Raw genomic sequence first — 18,450 nt, 5'->3', positions numbered from 1 at the left:
GCTACATGATTATGTGTTGCACTGCTGCCACATGATTGGCTGATTGAATAATTACATGAATGAATAGGTGTGCAAATGTTCCTAATAAAATGAATGGTGAGTGTAAGTAGTTAAATATAAAGTCTAACAATTGTCAACAGTTTCTTCAAAGTGTAGCTACAGGACTGGAATTTGGAAGCAATGATAAAAACAGATATTAATGGGGGTTTTTTTCATTGTCACTTTGCAGCCCTGCTTCATCCATTAAATTTACATAAGCCCGTTATTACAACTGATATAAGCCCATATAAACATTTATAGAGGATTATTCCAACAGGCTGCTTTCGTCAGTTTTGAGGTAAATTTGACTCACATGTGACTTACATTTTGATGTCATAACTGACTTTGTAGCTCAGTGTAAATCTGGTATTCTGGCACTGTCACATGATGGTGATGAAGTGACGTCTCTCTCTCTCTCTCTCTCTCTCACACACACACACACACACAATTTTAGAATTTAGAATGAGAGAAAACATACGTATATCTGTCCTTACATTGCAATCTTGGCTATGCACGATATTTTTATACCACAATGCCGTCTGATTCTCGAATCTGATTAGTGACGATTTCTATAACAGCAGATCTGACAGTAGCACCAGCTGTAATTCAAGTCACAGGTTGATATAAATGTTCTTGTTCTAATACATTATCCTTTCTTTAGTAACAACTCATTCACAGGGACTTGTGTTTTGGAGGCTAATTATAAAAAGATCAAAAAACATGTTGCTTAAAAAAGAAAAACCTGTAATTGTTGATATAGGGAAGTTTTCTATGAGGAGACATTTATTTAACATTTATGGACAGAGCCTTGGGTGTATAAAACACTGCCATGGGAGAGGACAGAGGACTTTGTGCTTTCCGGTTTCTCTGTCACATTAACTTTTATTAACTTATTAACTTCAAGAGAGAAAAAAAGACACAGGTGAGGGAATAGCTGCTAAGTGATAACAGGAACTATCTTGTCTCATGAATGTTCCAAAACATTAATTGTAACTATAATTATTAGTTAAAATATTACATGCCTTCCATTAAAGAAATGAAAATTGTAGAAGTGTAGGTGAAGACCTTGGGACATGTTGTTATTGAAAAATAATCTGCTCCATGGTGGTAATGGCCCTCTGTTTCATCAAACCACTGTGTTGTTAATTATTTTCCTATAACAGCATGCCCCATTGTGTTTTATTACCTTCATAAAGGTCTTATAAGCAGAATTATGTGATTTATTTAATACTGAACCACACTGTCACAACACAACCTCATGCTTGACATTAACTACCGATCAATTGGAATATATCTGAATATTCATTTTTTTGCTGTTTGCTCAATTTGTTTTTAAACTGTTGTGACACTAATATTTCAGACACGAGGTCACAGAAGTAGTGAACACATGATGTTATAATTGTGTCTTTCCATTACTGATAATGAGGTTTTGTTTGGAAAATGGCGGACTTTTCTAATTACTATCTAATCTGTTGCGTGATAAGCAGAGAAAGTGTCAAAACAATGGTAAAATGGATAACAATGTTAGAACTTTCAAGACTTTTAGCAGCTCTTTTCTTCAAATGTTTGTCAGGTTATCCAACAGCCACTTTAATCTGAAGGCGCTATTTTATGTTTAACACCTCTCAAGCTGGACACTAATGAGATAGAGGAATGTCAGCGATGAGTAGACTCTCCCCATGGTTCCTCATTTTAATTGGCCATGTCTTAGATGATCCATGACCTGAACTGTCAAGTCACACTAAAGACAATTGTTTAAGAGATTACCCAACTGTTACGTTCCCAGCATCTTTATTTGGGCCACAGTGACACATCGTTGACACTGCAGTGACTTTCTCCCCGAGGGCCAACAGCAGCTGTGCTGTCTTTAATGGAAGATGCTTTTAGCACTTCGCTGCTTGTCTCTCATAAGGATACTACAGAACAATAGATGCTTTAAGAGCATTTATAGTTCTAGAAAGTTCTCAAAAGCTCATTCAAGAATTTATGCACTATGGCAAGGGACAGTGTTTCTGCACATGCCCGCTAGGAGTCGCAGTTTAACAAACGTCGACTCAGCAGCTTCAGGTCTACAAAGAGCGGCCTCCAGAAAGGCTTTGTGGAGATTTATAGAGCTCCACTGGGCAGGAAAAATAAGTGAAGGAGCAATGAGGAATGAAACATTTTTCACATTTTATAACATATATTACTTCTACACCCACTTCAATACACCATATTGCACCCAATTAGCTATTGTTGACTTCAGTGATATATACAGAATAATGGAAATAACTTAATCATTTGTACATGGAATCACAGCACTTCACCCATCATTAAATAAGAAGCCTCTATAACACATCCAGCACCTTAAAAAGGTGTTCAAATGAGAAAAGTTGCATGTCTGCTGTACCGCTCCACCCACTGGCTGCCAAGCAAATTCAGATGAATTGAATTGCAAATAAGGCAGAATTTGTTAAATGCAAAGAGAGCCAAAAAACGCAAAAACAAGTGTGTTCAGGAGTGCTGTTTCAGTCAGAGGATAAGGTTTCATAGTGTCATCTGAGAATAATTCACAGATGCTGGAGCAACTAGGTCTTCACACTAATTTAATCTCTTGATTGAGTCATCGATTCATTAATTCACTGATTGATTTAGAGATTGTTTTTTAATTCTTAACTGATTAGATTTACATTAAATGACAATTACCCAGACTGGGAGTTTGCTTATTCTTTAACTGCAATGCCAATGGAGATTTGTCTTTGAAAATGCTTTAAAATCTGGATCTGCATACCACTACTCCTGTACCAAACCTATGCAAACCCTATAACGTGTTCGACGCAGTCTCAGAAAGTAAACATTCTCAGACCTAATAATAGTTTTACATGGTTTCAGTCATGGCATGTAAAATGTGGGCAGAGATAAAAATAACAGATCAGCACATCTTGTTTTATTTACCCAATTTCTTGAACTAAGACATGGGCTGCATCAGGTGTGGCAGATAACCAAATTTTGACTAATCTTTTAATATATTTAGAGGATTTGTACACATAGACATGTGTTAGTTTGAATTTTACATCAAACATTTTACTCGTTATCATAATTTTACCTTTGGGTACAAGAAGACTATATAAGTGAATTTCCCTGACTCTAGCTTTTCCCTAAACAGTTCACTGCAGCAAAGGTAAATGAGCAAATGGTGGTGCTCATTTTCTGACCAATGATGTGTTGTTAAGATCATTAAAAGCTTAATATTTGCCATTTTTGGCATGGAGTGTATGTCATACTACCAAGTCAGTAGGAGTTGTAATTAAAAAAAAAGAAAGAAGAAGAAATAGAAGACAACTACCATTACAAGGGGTCAGGAAAAATGTAAGAATATATATAAAATATATAAAAAGATAATATACAAAGAAACAATGAAAAAGAAAAAATATCAAAATATCATCTCTCTCTAAAAGATTCACATCTAAAAGTTACCTGAGAAAGTTTAGTCACGTTTATTAAGGCTGAATCATGGTTGTCCTTTGTAATCTGTCTGTCTGTTTCTGCAGACTTTTTGTTATCTCTCCAAAAGGCTGCAGTCAAATCCCCTGTTTTTCATGAAGAGGTGTCAGGAGTCACTGATAAACAAAGCTCCAGTCTGTAGGGTGTGCTTCAAACACACAGACATGTTTAGTGTGCTTGAATGGTTTTGCCTGAATACTGGTGGACTTTTCCTCGTGGCTCTGTGTTTGGGTTACTGTGTTTGTGTAAAGGCTTCTTCTTCTTCTTTTTATCACTTCTTTGGCCTTCGAGCTGCACCAGTTTAAACAAATATTGCCATATTCTGCATGGAACACAACATTTGAACACAACAATAGTTTTTCTATTGTTCATCAGTGTCTTTAGAGCAGTATAATCCCCCTTCATTAATCTGAATCCATTGGATGAGGGTCATTATTACTATCCGGTGAGGTAGCAGTGTGACGTAGTTCCTCATATTGAGGTAAGGCATTCATAGGCTGAGAGAGAACTACTTGTGGCATCACTGACGGTGGTATGGTGTCATATGGGGCATCTAGGGTCTGAAGTGACTGAAGAGACTGGCGAACGCTCTCCTCATATGTGGGCGGAGCCTGTGAGACAAAAACGTGATAAGAAGTTAATTTGTAAAATACAAAAATATTTCAAAATCAAAAACTGCATTAACAGTCATTTAACAAAATGGACACAGACATTTCTCTGGAGTTTGCCAATTTGGGAAGACCAGGGCCAGCTGAGATAAATGGGATTGCACGGCTAAGCCCGGCCTCACTTTCAAGGAAATTATACATTAAAAAAACAACAACAACAAGAGTCTATTTTTGGCATCTATCCCATCTTATTTGCTGTTAACCAGTGGCTTGAAGTGGATAATTTTTTACATTTGTGCAACCAAGAGCAACATCACCACCAATGATTGTAAGTAATAATACAAAGAATGGTATGAAATTGAGGCTGGGGCTGATTTTTTTCTAGCCCAGATTGTAGAATCATGCAGCCTGTCATTGACAGTCATGTCAGGACAAAACGCCCCCTAGACTGGAGCTAATTAATGTAATCTCATTTCTCTGACACATCCATAACAAGTCATCAGCAGGTATTGAGAAGGCACATGTGAAATACGACAGTGAGTGTAATGAAAGCAAGCGAAATGGATTGCTGTCTTGATCATTGATTTTTCAAAATACTTTTGAAGGAGAAAATAGAAGTAAACAGACTAAGCAAACACTGTCCAATCAAAGTACAAATTACACAAAGGGGCAAATGATGAAAACGTGTTTTGTGTGGTTTGACTGAAAGAGCTGGCTAATGGAAAGCATAACATTCCTTTTCTTTTTTATTTGCTTACTATTTGGTAGAGACATGGCATGATTACGGGCTTGACTTAAAAAATAGAAAGCACAAACGGAGTTGCCTATCTGTCTTTCAATGAGTGTGTGTGTGTTCTTATGTTTATACGCTGAGACCCCATGCTATACGGCTCAACCATTAGTGTAATAATAGTGACACCATGTTACTGATGAGAGGTCGAACGTTTTTGGTCCTCCCACTCAATATCATGCTCAGGAAGACATTCATAAATTATTTATAAGATTATGTATATTAGTCAGTCAGACAGGTTTTTAATATTATTGCTGCCATTTGAGTAAACTCCCATGTCTCCAAATGTAAAAACATAAAAATAAAATAATAAAACACGCCATGTTAACACTTCCTGCAATATTTACATAGTACATTTGCATGGTGATTTTAGGTCACTGTTCAGCTCCTTCCTGGATATTTTCTCTCCCTTTCCTCTCTGTTGAGTCATGCTATATTTTGCCTTTAAATGTAGGGCTCTTGCCTTGTTTTCTTAGAGTTGTTTTTCTTAGATTATAGCCCCTGGTTTTGGATCAGACAATTAGGCAGAAGTTAATACCCTGTGAATGAGGGAAACATTCCGTAAGTGACGAAATGAGGGGGCGGATTGGTCCACCTATTGACAGGGTCACAGGGAGGAGTATAGAAAGGGACAATAAACCACGTTCAATTCTGCTGTTTACTTTTCAGCATTCATTGTGTTTGACAGGCCTTTTTTCCCTCCATTAGTTCATGCACTCATGTGTAACTCCCAAGTCATAGAGCGCTCCACAAACCTGACATCAAAGACCACTGAAATGAACACCATAGCAACAGAGCAGGTGAGCAGCTGTTTGCGTCTGCATCACTGTGACATGCTCATAACAGCGCAGACAAAATTGAGGATAATTTCCACAACAAAATCCATTATCATTTAGTCCAATTACAGAGCAGACGGGAGCGATAACTCTGGGTCAAAACGGGGGCGCAAACTCTAGTGATTCGATTATTATAATTCACCTCAGAGGTGAATTACGCTTTCGTACACACATCTGGTGAAAGGGTCTCACCTCTGCTGTCACGGGTCCATTCAGACCAAAGCGGTCTGCAATCATCATGTGAATCTGCCGCTGTCTGTCCTTCTTGCGCACGCTCTCATAGGAGGGCAGATGAGGCAGGGACGGGTCCATAGGCGGGAGGCAGTATGTGCTGGGCACGCCCACGTAGAACAGCTGCCCTGACTGATACATGGAAAGATTTCTGAACATTGTAACAGAATCATAGCACATGCAAGATATTATAACACTAGCTCAATGAGGGAATGCATCACTGTTTAAGATGTTTTACCTGTGGGTTGATGTTATCAAGGCTTTCAAAGTTTTGGGGTAAATCAGTGCAAGGTGAGCCCACCAAAGTCTGCCGGCTGCTGTAGTGTTGAGAGGAAGGCTCCTGTAAAGAACACATTTACACTTAAACATTAGCAAGACTTCAGATAAAGTGTTTTGCTTTTTTACATTTTGCCGTTGCCACTACCTTATCCATAGCTGTCCCACGAGTTCTGTGCAATCCCAAGCTAGCCTCATATTGTTGGCTTTTAGCTTTTAGACTCACAGTCTGAGATTTTAATCAAAAAAATTCTCACACTGCCAGATATCTTAACAGATGTCTTTGGTCACAATGACACCAAATTGGCGAGCATATCACATAATGCCCTCTAAGGCCACGATCTCACGACTCACAACCAAATAATTTTTTGCTAAATTAGATCAAAAATCATATAGTATAAACCCAGCATAAGACTACATTTAAGAGGTTAGTCTATACATCTGGTGTACGAACGACAGAACATGGCTATAAATTCATGTCCTCTTCTTCATGTTGTCAGTGTGCCCTCTCCCATTCTCACTTCTACAAAGTTAAGCCTAGACCCCATTAGGGACCTTTGGTCAGCCATAAATTATAGTGCCATTGACTGGACCACCAAGCGACTTCCTCGCGGGCCACCCGCCCCCATGCCAAATGTGATTAGGGCTGGCCACCACTCTATGATGCTGGGGGATTCTTCTGTCACAGCCGGACATTGGGTGATTACCCCACGTCTAAATGGGAGCCTTTGTTTCCAGAGACAATGCTGCGTCACACTGTGTCATCCAGGGCCCTTAGTAACCAACCCCAAAGACTAGCCTTTTAAAGGCTTTGCACTGTTCCTCGCTTGTTCCTCCAGCAGGTACCACTTAACGAGCGTGCTCTGTTTTATAGCCTCGTATGTCACTCAAGTAGCATTCGTTTCTCAGCTAATGCATTCAGAATTGGATCATGTGAGGTGGCCTGAGGTAGAAATATCTCCTATACTGTGAGCTCTGTTGCTCCCGAGGCAGTCATGGCTGCTCTACACTCCATTAAAACATGCAATGAGCTGCATCACAACGCTGTCTTCAACAGTGACGTCACTCGCTATGACGTGCTTTGACCTTTCCCACTGCTCCCCCAACCAGAACTAAGAGAGACGCATATGGTAAAAGCAGGGTCAGGGGTTACTTTCCCTCATTGGTTCACACTTTCAAGAGTCTTGGCTGTTTTGAGAAAAAAAAGAGAGACATCCTTTTGTTTGGCGCCCTGATTCAGGCAGTGTGAAAAAGCACAAGCGTGTAAAATCAAGACCGAAGTCGGGGGGACAATCTCTTCAGTGGTGTGCCTTTTTCAGAGCCCAAGCTAAAATCGAGCTTTTGTTTCCACAATCCTCCCCCTCACCCACAGGAAGGTCTACCTAGAATTCACAAAAAAAACTAACTAAGTAAGATTTAAGTATGTAAAAAAATTAAATTGAATAAATTCATCTATAATGAATTGCTGGGTTTCAGAAATTAAGGAATGGTACGAACCTTCAGCTCGTCATTACAGCATTATGAGCTGTTATATGCAGGTGTCGTGATAGGTGTTAGGAGCCATTTCCTGTTCATGTAATAATGTAGTGACAAAGTGGTTACAAAGGTAACCTCTGTTTCTTCCTGATATGTAACATTTACATCTGCCTGTTCATACCAGCGCCAAACATAGCGGGAAGTGGCCATGTGTTTCCTCAGGGTTAGAGTAAGATTGGGGAAAGACTGTCTCTGTTCTACTAAGATAAGCTCTAAGTTCCTCCAGGACCTGCACAAGATTAGCACTAAGCAGGAAGAGGAAACTCTAAAGATGTTATTGCTAAGCTGTGGGCTGCAGGAAGGGGCTCTCGTCCTGTCCAACACCAGCACAGGTAAAAGCCTGTTTTTACCTGTTTTTCATTCGAAACTGATCTGTGACCTGTTTCCTCGAAACATATTCTGTAACCAAAATAATAAAATTGTTAAAGATGGATTTTATTCATGCGTTAATTAGAAAGGTTCAGAAACTAATGTTTCAGAGTGGGAAAAAATAGTTATACAGAAAAAAGAATGAAAGATTGAACACTTTTCTACATAATGATAGATTGACACAGAAAAAGAAAGGAAGGAAGGAAGGAAGGAAGGAAGGAAGAAATGATGATTAAACATTTTTATACATAACAATAGATTGACACAGAGAAAGAAAGAAAGAAAGAAAGAGAGAGAAAGAGAGAGAAAGAAAGAAAGGATGATTGAACACTTTTCTACATTATAATAGACTGACAGAAGAAAGAAAGAAAGAAAGAAAGAAAGGATGATTGAACACTTTTCTACATAATAGACTGACAGAAGAAAGAAAGAAAGAAAGAAAGAAAGGATGATTGAACACTTTTCTACATAATAATAGCCTGACAGAAGAAAGAAAGAAAGAAAGAAAGAAAGGATGATTGCACACTCTTCTACATAATAATAGACTGAGAAAGAAAGAAAGAAAGAAAGAAGGGATGATTGAACACTTTTCTACATAATAATAGACTGACACGAAAGAAAGAAAGAAAGAAAGAAAGGATGATTGAACACTCTTCTACATAATAATAGACTGACAGAAGAAAGAAAGAAAGAAAGAAAGAAAGAATGAAAGAAAGAAAGAAAGAAAGAAAGAAAGAAAGGATGATTGCACACTCTTCTACATAATAATAGACTGACACAGAAGAAAGAAAGAAAGAAAGAAAGAAAGGATGATTGAACATTTTTCTACATAATAATAGACTGAGAAAGAAAGAAAGAAGGAAAGAAAGAAAGAAAGAATGAAAGAAAGAAAGGATGATTGCACACTCTTCTACATAATAATAGACTGACACAGAAGAAAGAAAGAAAGAAAGAAAGAAAGAAAGGATGATTGCACACTCTTCTACATAATAGACTGAGAAAGAAAGAAAGAAAGAAAGAAAGAAAGGATGATTGAACATTTTTCTACATAATAATAGACTGAGAAAGAAAGAAAGAAAGAAAGAAAGAAGGGATGATTGAACACTCTTCTACATAATAATAGACTGACACAGAAGAAAGAAAGAAAGAAAGAAAGAAAGGATGATTGAACATTTTTCTACATAATAATAGACTGAGAAAGAAAGAAAGAAGGAAAGAAAGAAAGAAAGGATTATTGAACATTTTTCTACATAATAATAGACTGAGAAAGAAAGAAAGAAAGAAGGAAAGAAAGAAAGAAAGAAAGAAAGAAAGAAAGAAGAGATGATTGAACACTTTTCTACACAATAGTAACTGGGAAAGAAAGAAAGAAAGAAAGAAAGAAAGAAAGAAAGAAGGGATGATTGAACACTCTTCCACATAATAATAGACTGACACAGAAGAAAGAAAGAAAGAAAGAAAGAAAGAAAGAAAGAAAGAAAGAAAAAAAGAAAGGATGACAACATTTTTCTACATAATAATAGACTGAGAAAGAAAGAAAGAAAGAAAGAAAGAAGGAAAGAAAGAAAGAAAGAAAGGATGATTGAACATTTTTCTACATAATAATAGACTGAGAAAGAAAGAAAGAAGGAAAGAAAGAAAGAAAGAAAGAAAGAAAGAAAGAAAGAAAGAAGAGATGATTGAACACTTTTCTACACAATAGTAACTGGTGATTATTTTGACACTATTCATTAAAACGCAGTAGGGAACTGGAGGGGAGTTGCTCTGAGGTCGGAAAGCTCACCTCTGCTAGAGCATGTGAAGGCAAACAGGGCGAGAGTTTGTCAGCTGATATATCAGAGAGCAGAGCTCAGCTCCCACCAGCAGCGTACGGGGAGATTCCCTCCTCCACAAGCTGACGTATCCGATTACTGTGTAAAGTTTGCCAAGATACAGTACACTGTGAGTCAATAGGCCTTTGGGAACAATCAAGCCATTCTGTCCTGTTTAGTGGAAGTTCTATGTGTAGAGATATCTCATGACACATATCACTTTCTCTTGCAGCAGAGATGTGGTGGCACAGGATGGCACACTTCTGAAATAAACATTGCCACACCAATTCCACAGCCCCTGCAATATGTTACTAATTTTACTGAGCACAAAACATTGTGTATGCATTCTGACAAGTAGCTCACAATCACAAGATCAAGCGCCTCATGGAAAACAAATGCCACCCAAATAAGCCTATGAAAAACATCTACTGAAGCAAACCATCATTTACTGACCCAGAACTGACCTCCAGATAAGAGTATTGAATTTTCAGTGCTACAGGACCTACAGTGGAGCTGCATTCACTCATAATTCAGCATTAGGAAACAGTTCGGATCTAAAATCTGACTGGCTGAGCCGCATTCGAAGCAGGAGTAAACTCTTCAGTGTACACACACCTGTGACCGTATCACAGTAAGTGAATTCTGTATTAATGTAGCAGGTTTTAAATCAATAAAACAGTTATACTACAGCTTGGCCTGATGTAGCACATTAAAAATCACACCTAACAACTCCCTTACCCGTGATAAAGTCACTATAACGCATACCCTCTCGTGGCTTATTGTTTTATTAAGCCATGATCAAAAATAGTCTTAGCAGTTGAAAGAATGAGTCTTGATTTGAATTGCAAAGAGAAATTAGAATACATTCAGTCAGTGAAAACTTTCCCTCTGCTAACACTGCTGATCAAAACAGAACGAATAAACTGTATATCAGTATTACGACAGTATGTGGAGGAACATATCTGACATTCCTGACACAGACCTCCTCCATTTGGAATAGTTCCTAACAACAACTCTAGGTTACAGCGGGGATATCTCTGGAAATGGGAGATATCTCTAAGTTGACCTAGAATAGAGATATCATCCAACAGACCAGCAAATGGAGCTTCTGACAAAACTGCCAGTACAATATTTTCTCAAAATGCACACAATGGGGCTGATCTGGCTTTTTTTTTTCAGTATGGTTTCAGGAGTGTGAGTAGGATGCAGTGAGTCTTACCAAGTCAGCATGTGAGTCTTGATAAGCCCGGGATTTACAGCAGAAAGGGTCCTTACGGTAGATGAGAGACCCCAGCAGAACAATCAGGACAAAAAGCACCAGACAAGATACTGAGAAGAGAAAAGAAAGGAGGCTCGTCAATCAGAGTGTTAAGTGTGCTGTTGATGGTCATGTTAACCACCATTCATCAGCTGCTTTACTAAATCTGATGAAAGCTGAAAAGATTTAACTTTGTGCATTCTCAGAAATGAAGGTACCTAACTGTACTTTTTCAAGGGTACAGCTTTTGACCTATAGTGTGGATCTTTTTCCTGACAATGTGCATGTGGTGTTACTTTAATTAGCGTTTAGACTGAAGGTACATCAGTTGTCTTAAAGTCCAATTTACCTTAAACTATTTTTAAAGGTATATGATATTCCCATTTTCCAGGTGAAAGACATGCTACATACTAAAAGTATAAAAGATGTACCCTTGATCGTGCCACCCCAAAGACAAGGAATGGTACAGTTTGGTGCCTTTATTTCAGAGACTGTATATCTTTTTTTTTTCTTCTTTTTTTTTTTACATTTTTACACGTTACAATACCTAGACATTTCATACATTTGCAGATCGTTCAGAATTCAGCTGCCAGACTTTTAACGGGCACCAAGAAGAGAGAGTATATTACTCCTGTGTTAATGAAACTGCATTGGTTACCCATACGATACACAATTCATTACAAAGTGCTGTTGTATGTTTATAAGGCTCTGCATGGTCTTGCACCAGAGTATGTTACTGATTTAATCAGTCCCTTTAAATCTAGTAGATCTCTGCGCTCAAATGACCAGTTGCTCCTTATGGTTCCACGTTCCCGTTTAAAATGTAAAGGTGATCGTGCATTCTCTGTTGCAGCTCCTAGGCTCTGGAATGACCTTCCGCTGTATGTAAAATCCTCTTCTACATTGGGTGTATTCCAGAGTGCGCTTAAAACTTATTTGTTTTCTTTAGCATTTGATAATGCTTTGTAAGTGGTGTATGTCTTATGTTTGTATTGATTTTATGTTTTTGTTTTTTGTCTTGTTTTATTTTATTTTATCTTTTATCTTTTCTGTACAGCACTTTGGTTCCACTTGTGGTGTTGAAAGTGCATTATAAATAAAGTTGAGTTGAGTTGAGTAGACATTTCATATGAAAAAAAACTTGTAAATAGGATTGAATTATTAGAATTGGACATCAAGTCCATCATTGCCCTGATTGTGTAATCATGTACTCTACAGCATTTTATTTACTATGCACACTCTTAGGAAAGAAAGGGTACTAATCTGCACCTTTTCTTGTCACTGGGGTGCTTCGGTTAAGGATACATCTTTTGGACCTTTTACCTGGACTGTCAAACTTGTCAAACTCAACAAACATAAACTATTTGAAGCTCATTATTAAGCTCATTATTTAGGCCTAAGTGAGCAAAATAATATTTTGGCTATTTATTGGAGTCATAAAGCTTTTTAATCCTGAATGTTCCACAGACTCATTGCATTAGGTCCAAGTTGACATTATTTGTAGGCTGACTTGTTTTCGAGATATTGCATTTTGGATTAAATCTGTTCAGTTTAAACTGTCAGCTATGCCAATACAAAAACTCTTTAATAAATATAATAATCTTGATAATAGTGGGACATGATTTTCTTACCACTGTAACAACAACAACAACAACAACAATCATTAACCCACTGGCTATTCTTCAAGGATCCCTGGGTGTCCCGGGGCCCCGCTTTGAGAACCACAGTTTTTTGTGTGTTGATTGGTAATATTTTTTAAAAAAGAGAAAGAAATGGATAAATATGACTACACATTTCCTATAATCAGACTTATAAAGACAAACAATAATATCCATCCATCTTCTGTACCACTTATGTGTCGCAGGGAGCCTGGAGCCTATGCCTGCGGACTCTGGGCACGAGACACCCTGGACGGGGTACCAGCCCTTCGCGGGGCACAATCGCACACACACACACACACACACACACTCACACTCACGCTGGGCAATTTAGAAATACCAACCAGTCTACAACGCATGTCTTTGGACTGGGGAGGAAACCGGAGAACCCGGAGGAAACCCTGAAGCACAGGGAGAACATGCAAACTCCACACACACAGGGTGGAGGCAAGAATCAACCCCCTAACCCTGGAGGTGCGAGGATGGATATGACACATGGATATAAAACACAATTAATTAAAGAATTATGTACCAAACTTTCACTTACATGCAATCATAATGGCTGTGAGCTGATCCGTTGGGGAAATAGTCGGGGAAGTAGTCGGGGAAAGAGAAGAGACGTTTAGAGAAGCTGAGGTGGACATCTCTGATCAGTGCGAGCTCCTGTAACTCGGATCAAGCTGTCTCATCGCAGAAGTTAGATTTGACTCTCTCCTGCTCCATGTAGCGCACACGCAGCCTGAAGCTGGTCCTCTGCGCGTCACGTCACGTCACGTCACGACACGGCTCCGGTGTTTTCAACTCGTGACGTCGCGGGAACGGAAGCAGGAACAAGAAGTCCTAGTGTGTCTTCTGAGTGGAAGTAGCCTGTGTGAGCCCTTCAGGAAGGATGAAGCTCCTCTCTCAGGGCAGAGTAGAGTAGAGTAGAGGAGAGTAGAGGAGAGTAGAACAGGACCAGTGAGCCAGTGCGCGTGCTAAATTCCGCGAGCGTTTACTGGTTGTCCTGGAGATGAGAGGAACCTCGCGCGTTTAAAGTGGGCCGCCTGTTGGCAACCAAATAAAGCGCGGCGTCGGTCTACTACGGCTTGGGAAGACAAGTGTGTGTGTGTGTGTGTGTGTGTGTGTGTGTGTGAGTGTGTGGTGTTCACCTCCGACCTAACCACAAGCTCTGTTTTTTTCCACGAGCTGGGCTGTAAGGAAGTTTTCCTCAGCGTAAGGTGATTTACAAGATGATTTACAACTGACGCGCGTCCTCGTGCGTCAGACTCCAAAAGCTCGTGAGAAAAAAAAAACAAAAAAAAACTGCTCAGTGCTTCCTGTGCTGAGTGTTAAATGAGATATTTTACTTGTTTTCTAGTTGTTATACTACTTTTCTAGCTGTTATACTACTTTATATTAGGCTACTTTAACATCCCTGCTGACAAAAACATAACAAAAACAAAACAATAGAAACTATCTCAGAAATTGTAATGGTTTCCACTACAAATACCATTAAAACTATTACCATTACCATTATGGTCCTTAATGGTATCCACTAGACATAACATGCTATCAATAGAAGGCAACAAAATACCAGTAGAGACGCACAGGGACCATTAGAGTTTCCATTAAAACCAATACTATTCCCATTATAACCACTAAATCCATTCCAAATTCGATAAGGGCTTCTATTGTTTTTTTTTCAGCAGGGATTTTATTCAGTCAGTCATGTTTTTTGCTGTGGAGTGTGTGATTAGTCTACTGGTGTGCTCATCCAAGATGTAAGAAAGAGGAATAGTTGAGAGATAAATAATGAGATAAATATATCCTCAGGTGCGTGAAGCAAGAAAGTGTTCAAAATCCATGGCAAAGGCTGCCCGCACACTGAATGAAAACCAGACCACAACAGTCTATCAAAATATATATTTATTATTTTAAACTTAAAAAAAAAAAAAAAAAAGCAGAGATCAGTGAGTTCAAACAGACCAGTAAGTAAATGTTTCAGCCCATAGATTTCTTCAGTGCTCAACAAAACAACAAACAACAGTTCATCCCGTTTACAGACACATAATTGAAGTTTGAGACTTGATCAGCTGAGCTTGATCAAGAGGAACTCCTAGTTACAGAGCTCAGTTCTAGAAACTATAATATAGAAATACACCACAAAAACACAAAAACTACATCGCAAAGTTACACAAAGGTACACCACAAGATTACAAAAAAATACTACACCACAAGGTCATCCAAGATACAAGGCTTTTCTCCATCCCAGAGATACATTTCCAAAAAGCTGAAATTTTCTGTATGTTTGTGCTTACGCTGACTCTGGAATGGAATCATCTTTCTTTCTAGGTCTCTACACTGGACAATCACTACATGGCCAAAAGATTGTGGACAACTGACCATCACACTTATTTGTGGGCCTTCCCCAAACTGTTGCCACAAATGGAAAAAAAGATGTCTTTGTATGCTACAGCTTTTAGATTTCCCTTCAGTGGAAGTAAGGGGCCTAAACCTGTTTGGGCATGACAATGCCGCTGTGCACAAAGTAAGATCCAAGGCTGGCATGGAAGAACTCGAGTGGCCTGCACAGAGCCCTGACCTCAATCTCACTGAATGCTTTTGAGATGAATTGGACCGCTGACTGTGCATTAGGCTTTCTTGCCCAACATCAGTGCCTGACCTCACTAATGCTCTTGTGGCTGAATGGGCAAATCCCCACAGCCATGCTCCAAAATCTAGTGGAAATCCTTCCCAGAAGATTGGATGCAGTTATAGCAGCAAAGGGGAGATCAACTTTGGAACAGGATGTTCAACAAGCAAATATGGGTATGATGGTCAGGTGTCCACATACTTTTGGCCATATAGTGTACATCTCAGTCACTGAATCACACTAAAGTCACTGGGCACATTTCTCGGTTTTTAGATGCAGGTCTGACTACATCAAATGCAGCAAATAGGCATCCACCAGTGTTTCAGCCCTGTAAGATTTAAGCCCATGCTTGAGTTTGACACCTATAGGAACCACTAAAGGGTTTACATAGAACCCTATATCATGAGTTTCCTGAGAAGAGGTCACAAGTAGGACCTCTTTAGGAAGCGAGTTATCCTTATCCGTCCAAAGATCCCTATGGAATCCTTTTCTCTAAGAGTGTACAAGGGTTCTTAAACTTTTTTGCAGCTAGACAGGGCTCTCTGAAGTAGTGTGCGGGCTGTCCACTTATGTTCCAATTACCTGAGATGGATGTTAATACCAAGTGAAGTGTGAACAAGGCCAGAAATTGTAATGGTGAGACCACAGTCACATATGATCTACATTCCCTCAGCCCAAGGCTTTTTTTTCTTGCATGGCCTGTGCTGAAGGAATGTGGTTACTGCATTTTGAGATCTGATCACTCAGACCACTTTAATAGGTGAGCTGGGATGCATGTGGCCACATTACATTTGTAGTTTGAATGTCAAAACTGTCCTGATGCATCCTCGACAGCATCAAACTACAACTAGTCATGGTTTTCCCCTGGAATCAAGTTTCAGTTTCAATCAAGTTTCCCTCTCCTCTCAAATGCGCTCTTCCTACCATTCTCAACATAAGCTCCGTTTGATTACTGCTATATGAATGCAGGCTATTTGTGCCAGTGAATTGGTCTACTAATTCTCATACTTATTCTTTATTTACGACAATGTAGTTAATAAGATGAGACCATTTTAGCTCCATGGTGAGATGTCTATTTAATGAAATGGTGTGTTTTACTGCTCTGTTAAGAAGAAATGTATAACTTCACAACACTTTACAACTAATTTTGTACCAGTGGTCTTTAAAATAGTGGATAGAGTTTTGAAAGGAGAATTTTGAGATTGTCAGATATGAGACAGCATTGTTAAAGAAAATGTTATTATACTGGTTGGCAGAATTGCTATATTAGAACCATCAAGTGCACAAACACAGACTTGGTGGTTAGCCACACACCTGGCTTGATGAGGATAAAACTGTTAGGTGTGACAAAACCTACTGGGCTTCCTCAGAATGGGGAACACAAAGGAACATAAAACAAAAATAAATTGATGTGCCAGTATGTACCAGCACAGACAAACATATCACAAAATTTCTATGCTAACACTAAACACTAAATCTAACAAAATCAGGACATTAAACATCATATTAATGGATATCCTATATCTGTTTTTTTGTTGTTGTTGTTGCCTGTCAATGCACCCTCTGAGTGACATTAGTGCTTGAGCTACAATGACAAAAAAGGAAAAAACAATCTGTGTAAAAATATTTTGTTAGAGACTTTAGTAGCTGGCCCCAAGTGATGCGGGACATGAGTGACTGGCCATTTTGCCCACACTTTGAGACGGTTCTGCAGCCAAGAATACCATGCAGTGTAAAAATATTAATATAATCCACCTACTTATACAGGCACATTAGACAAATAGCCTATGTACCACTGTCTTTATTAGAACCATCATTTTACATTTATATTTACATTTATGGCATTTGGCAGACACCCTTATCCACAGCAACTTACAGAAGTTCTATGAAGTCTCATGTAAAGAACACATCCTCATGCTAGTTCACTAGATCAGGGACTACAAGTACCATCAGCCTAAAAACCCTGTTGGGGAGGTTAGCATAGGATAGCAAACACAAGGATTTTTTATTAATTAACAAAGTGCTAATTTAAGTATGTTGTGAAGAGGTGGGTCTTTAGTCTTTGTTTGTAGACAGCCAGTGACTCAGCTGTTGGGACATCCAGGAGAAGTTCGTTCCACCATCTATGTGCCAGTAGAGAAAAGCCTTGATGAATGTCTTCTTTGTACCCTGAGAGATTTTGGGTTCAATCGGGTAGTGCTAGGGAGCGTGGTGCAATGCAAGGTGTGATAAGTGCTTTAAGGTAGGTGGGCACTGGCCCGGTTTTGGCTTTGTAGGCAAGCATCAATGTGTTAAATCTGATGTGGGCAGCTACAGTCCAATCAAGGCAGTGTAGCAGTGGTGTGGGAAAACTTGGGAAGGTTGAAAACAAGTCATGCAGCTGCATTCTGGATGAGTTGCAGAGGTCAGATGGTGTGCAGAGGCAGACCTGCCAGGTGCGAGTTGCAGTAGTCCAATCTTAAAATGACAAGGGACAGGACAAGCACCTGAGTGGCCTCTGTGGTTAGAAATGGCCAAATCCTCCTGATGTTGTAGAGGAGAAACTGACATGAGTGAGTCAGATTAGCAATGTGAGGTGAGAAGGACAGTTGGTCGTTCATGGTTACCCCAATGTTGCGTGCAGTGACAGATGATGAGATCTGAAAGTTGTCCAGGGAGACGTATAGCAATTCAGTTTTGCTGGGATGAAGTTTCAGCTCATGACCTGCCATCCCTGATGAGATGTCTGCCAGACATGCGGATAGCTGTGCAGAAACATGAGTGTCTTAAGGGAGAAAAAGAGGGGTTGAGTGTCATCAGCGTAGCAGTGGTATGAAAACCTGTTTTAGGATATGACCTCACCAGGAGAGCAGGTATAGAGAACAGAAGAGGACCCAGCACTGAGCCTTGTGGGACATGAGTGGAGACTCTGCATGGAGGGAAT

At 39.2% G+C, this 18,450-nt stretch overlaps 1 protein-coding gene across 1 annotated transcript; it reads right to left on the bottom strand.

Moving 5' to 3' along the window:
• Window positions 1-31: 31 nt before the first annotated feature.
• Window positions 32-14,025, bottom strand: si:ch73-364h19.1 (uncharacterized). Its single transcript, XM_053239014.1, has 5 exons — window positions 13,443-14,025; window positions 11,199-11,308; window positions 6,226-6,327; window positions 5,949-6,119; window positions 32-4,133 (listed from the first exon to the last, which is right to left on the bottom strand). The coding sequence occupies exons 1-5, from the start codon at window positions 13,537-13,539 to the stop codon at window positions 3,927-3,929; spliced, it is 687 nt and encodes a 228-aa protein (XP_053094989.1). The 5' UTR covers window positions 13,540-14,025; the 3' UTR covers window positions 32-3,926.
• Window positions 14,026-18,450: the final 4,425 nt, after the last annotated feature.

Source organism: Pangasianodon hypophthalmus, chromosome 13, assembly GCF_027358585.1.
Source record: "Pangasianodon hypophthalmus isolate fPanHyp1 chromosome 13, fPanHyp1.pri, whole genome shotgun sequence".
NCBI classification, from domain to species: Eukaryota; Metazoa; Chordata; class Actinopteri; order Siluriformes; family Pangasiidae; genus Pangasianodon; species Pangasianodon hypophthalmus.
This window is presented reverse-complemented; position numbering and strand designations above follow the sequence as displayed.

Excerpts from the sequence above, each read along its gene's own strand:
- si:ch73-364h19.1 (XM_053239014.1), bottom strand. The coding sequence starts at position 13,539 with ATGTCCACCTCAGCTTCTCTAAACGTCTCTTCTCTTTCCCCGACTACT. Across the intron at positions 6,328-11,198 it reads AAGACTCACATGCTGACTTG|GAGCCTTCCTCTCAACACTA; the intron begins GTAAGACTCACT and ends TGTTCTTTACAG. Across the intron at positions 6,120-6,225 it reads TTGATAACATCAACCCACAG|TCAGGGCAGCTGTTCTACGT; the intron begins GTAAAACATCTT and ends TCCATGTATCAG.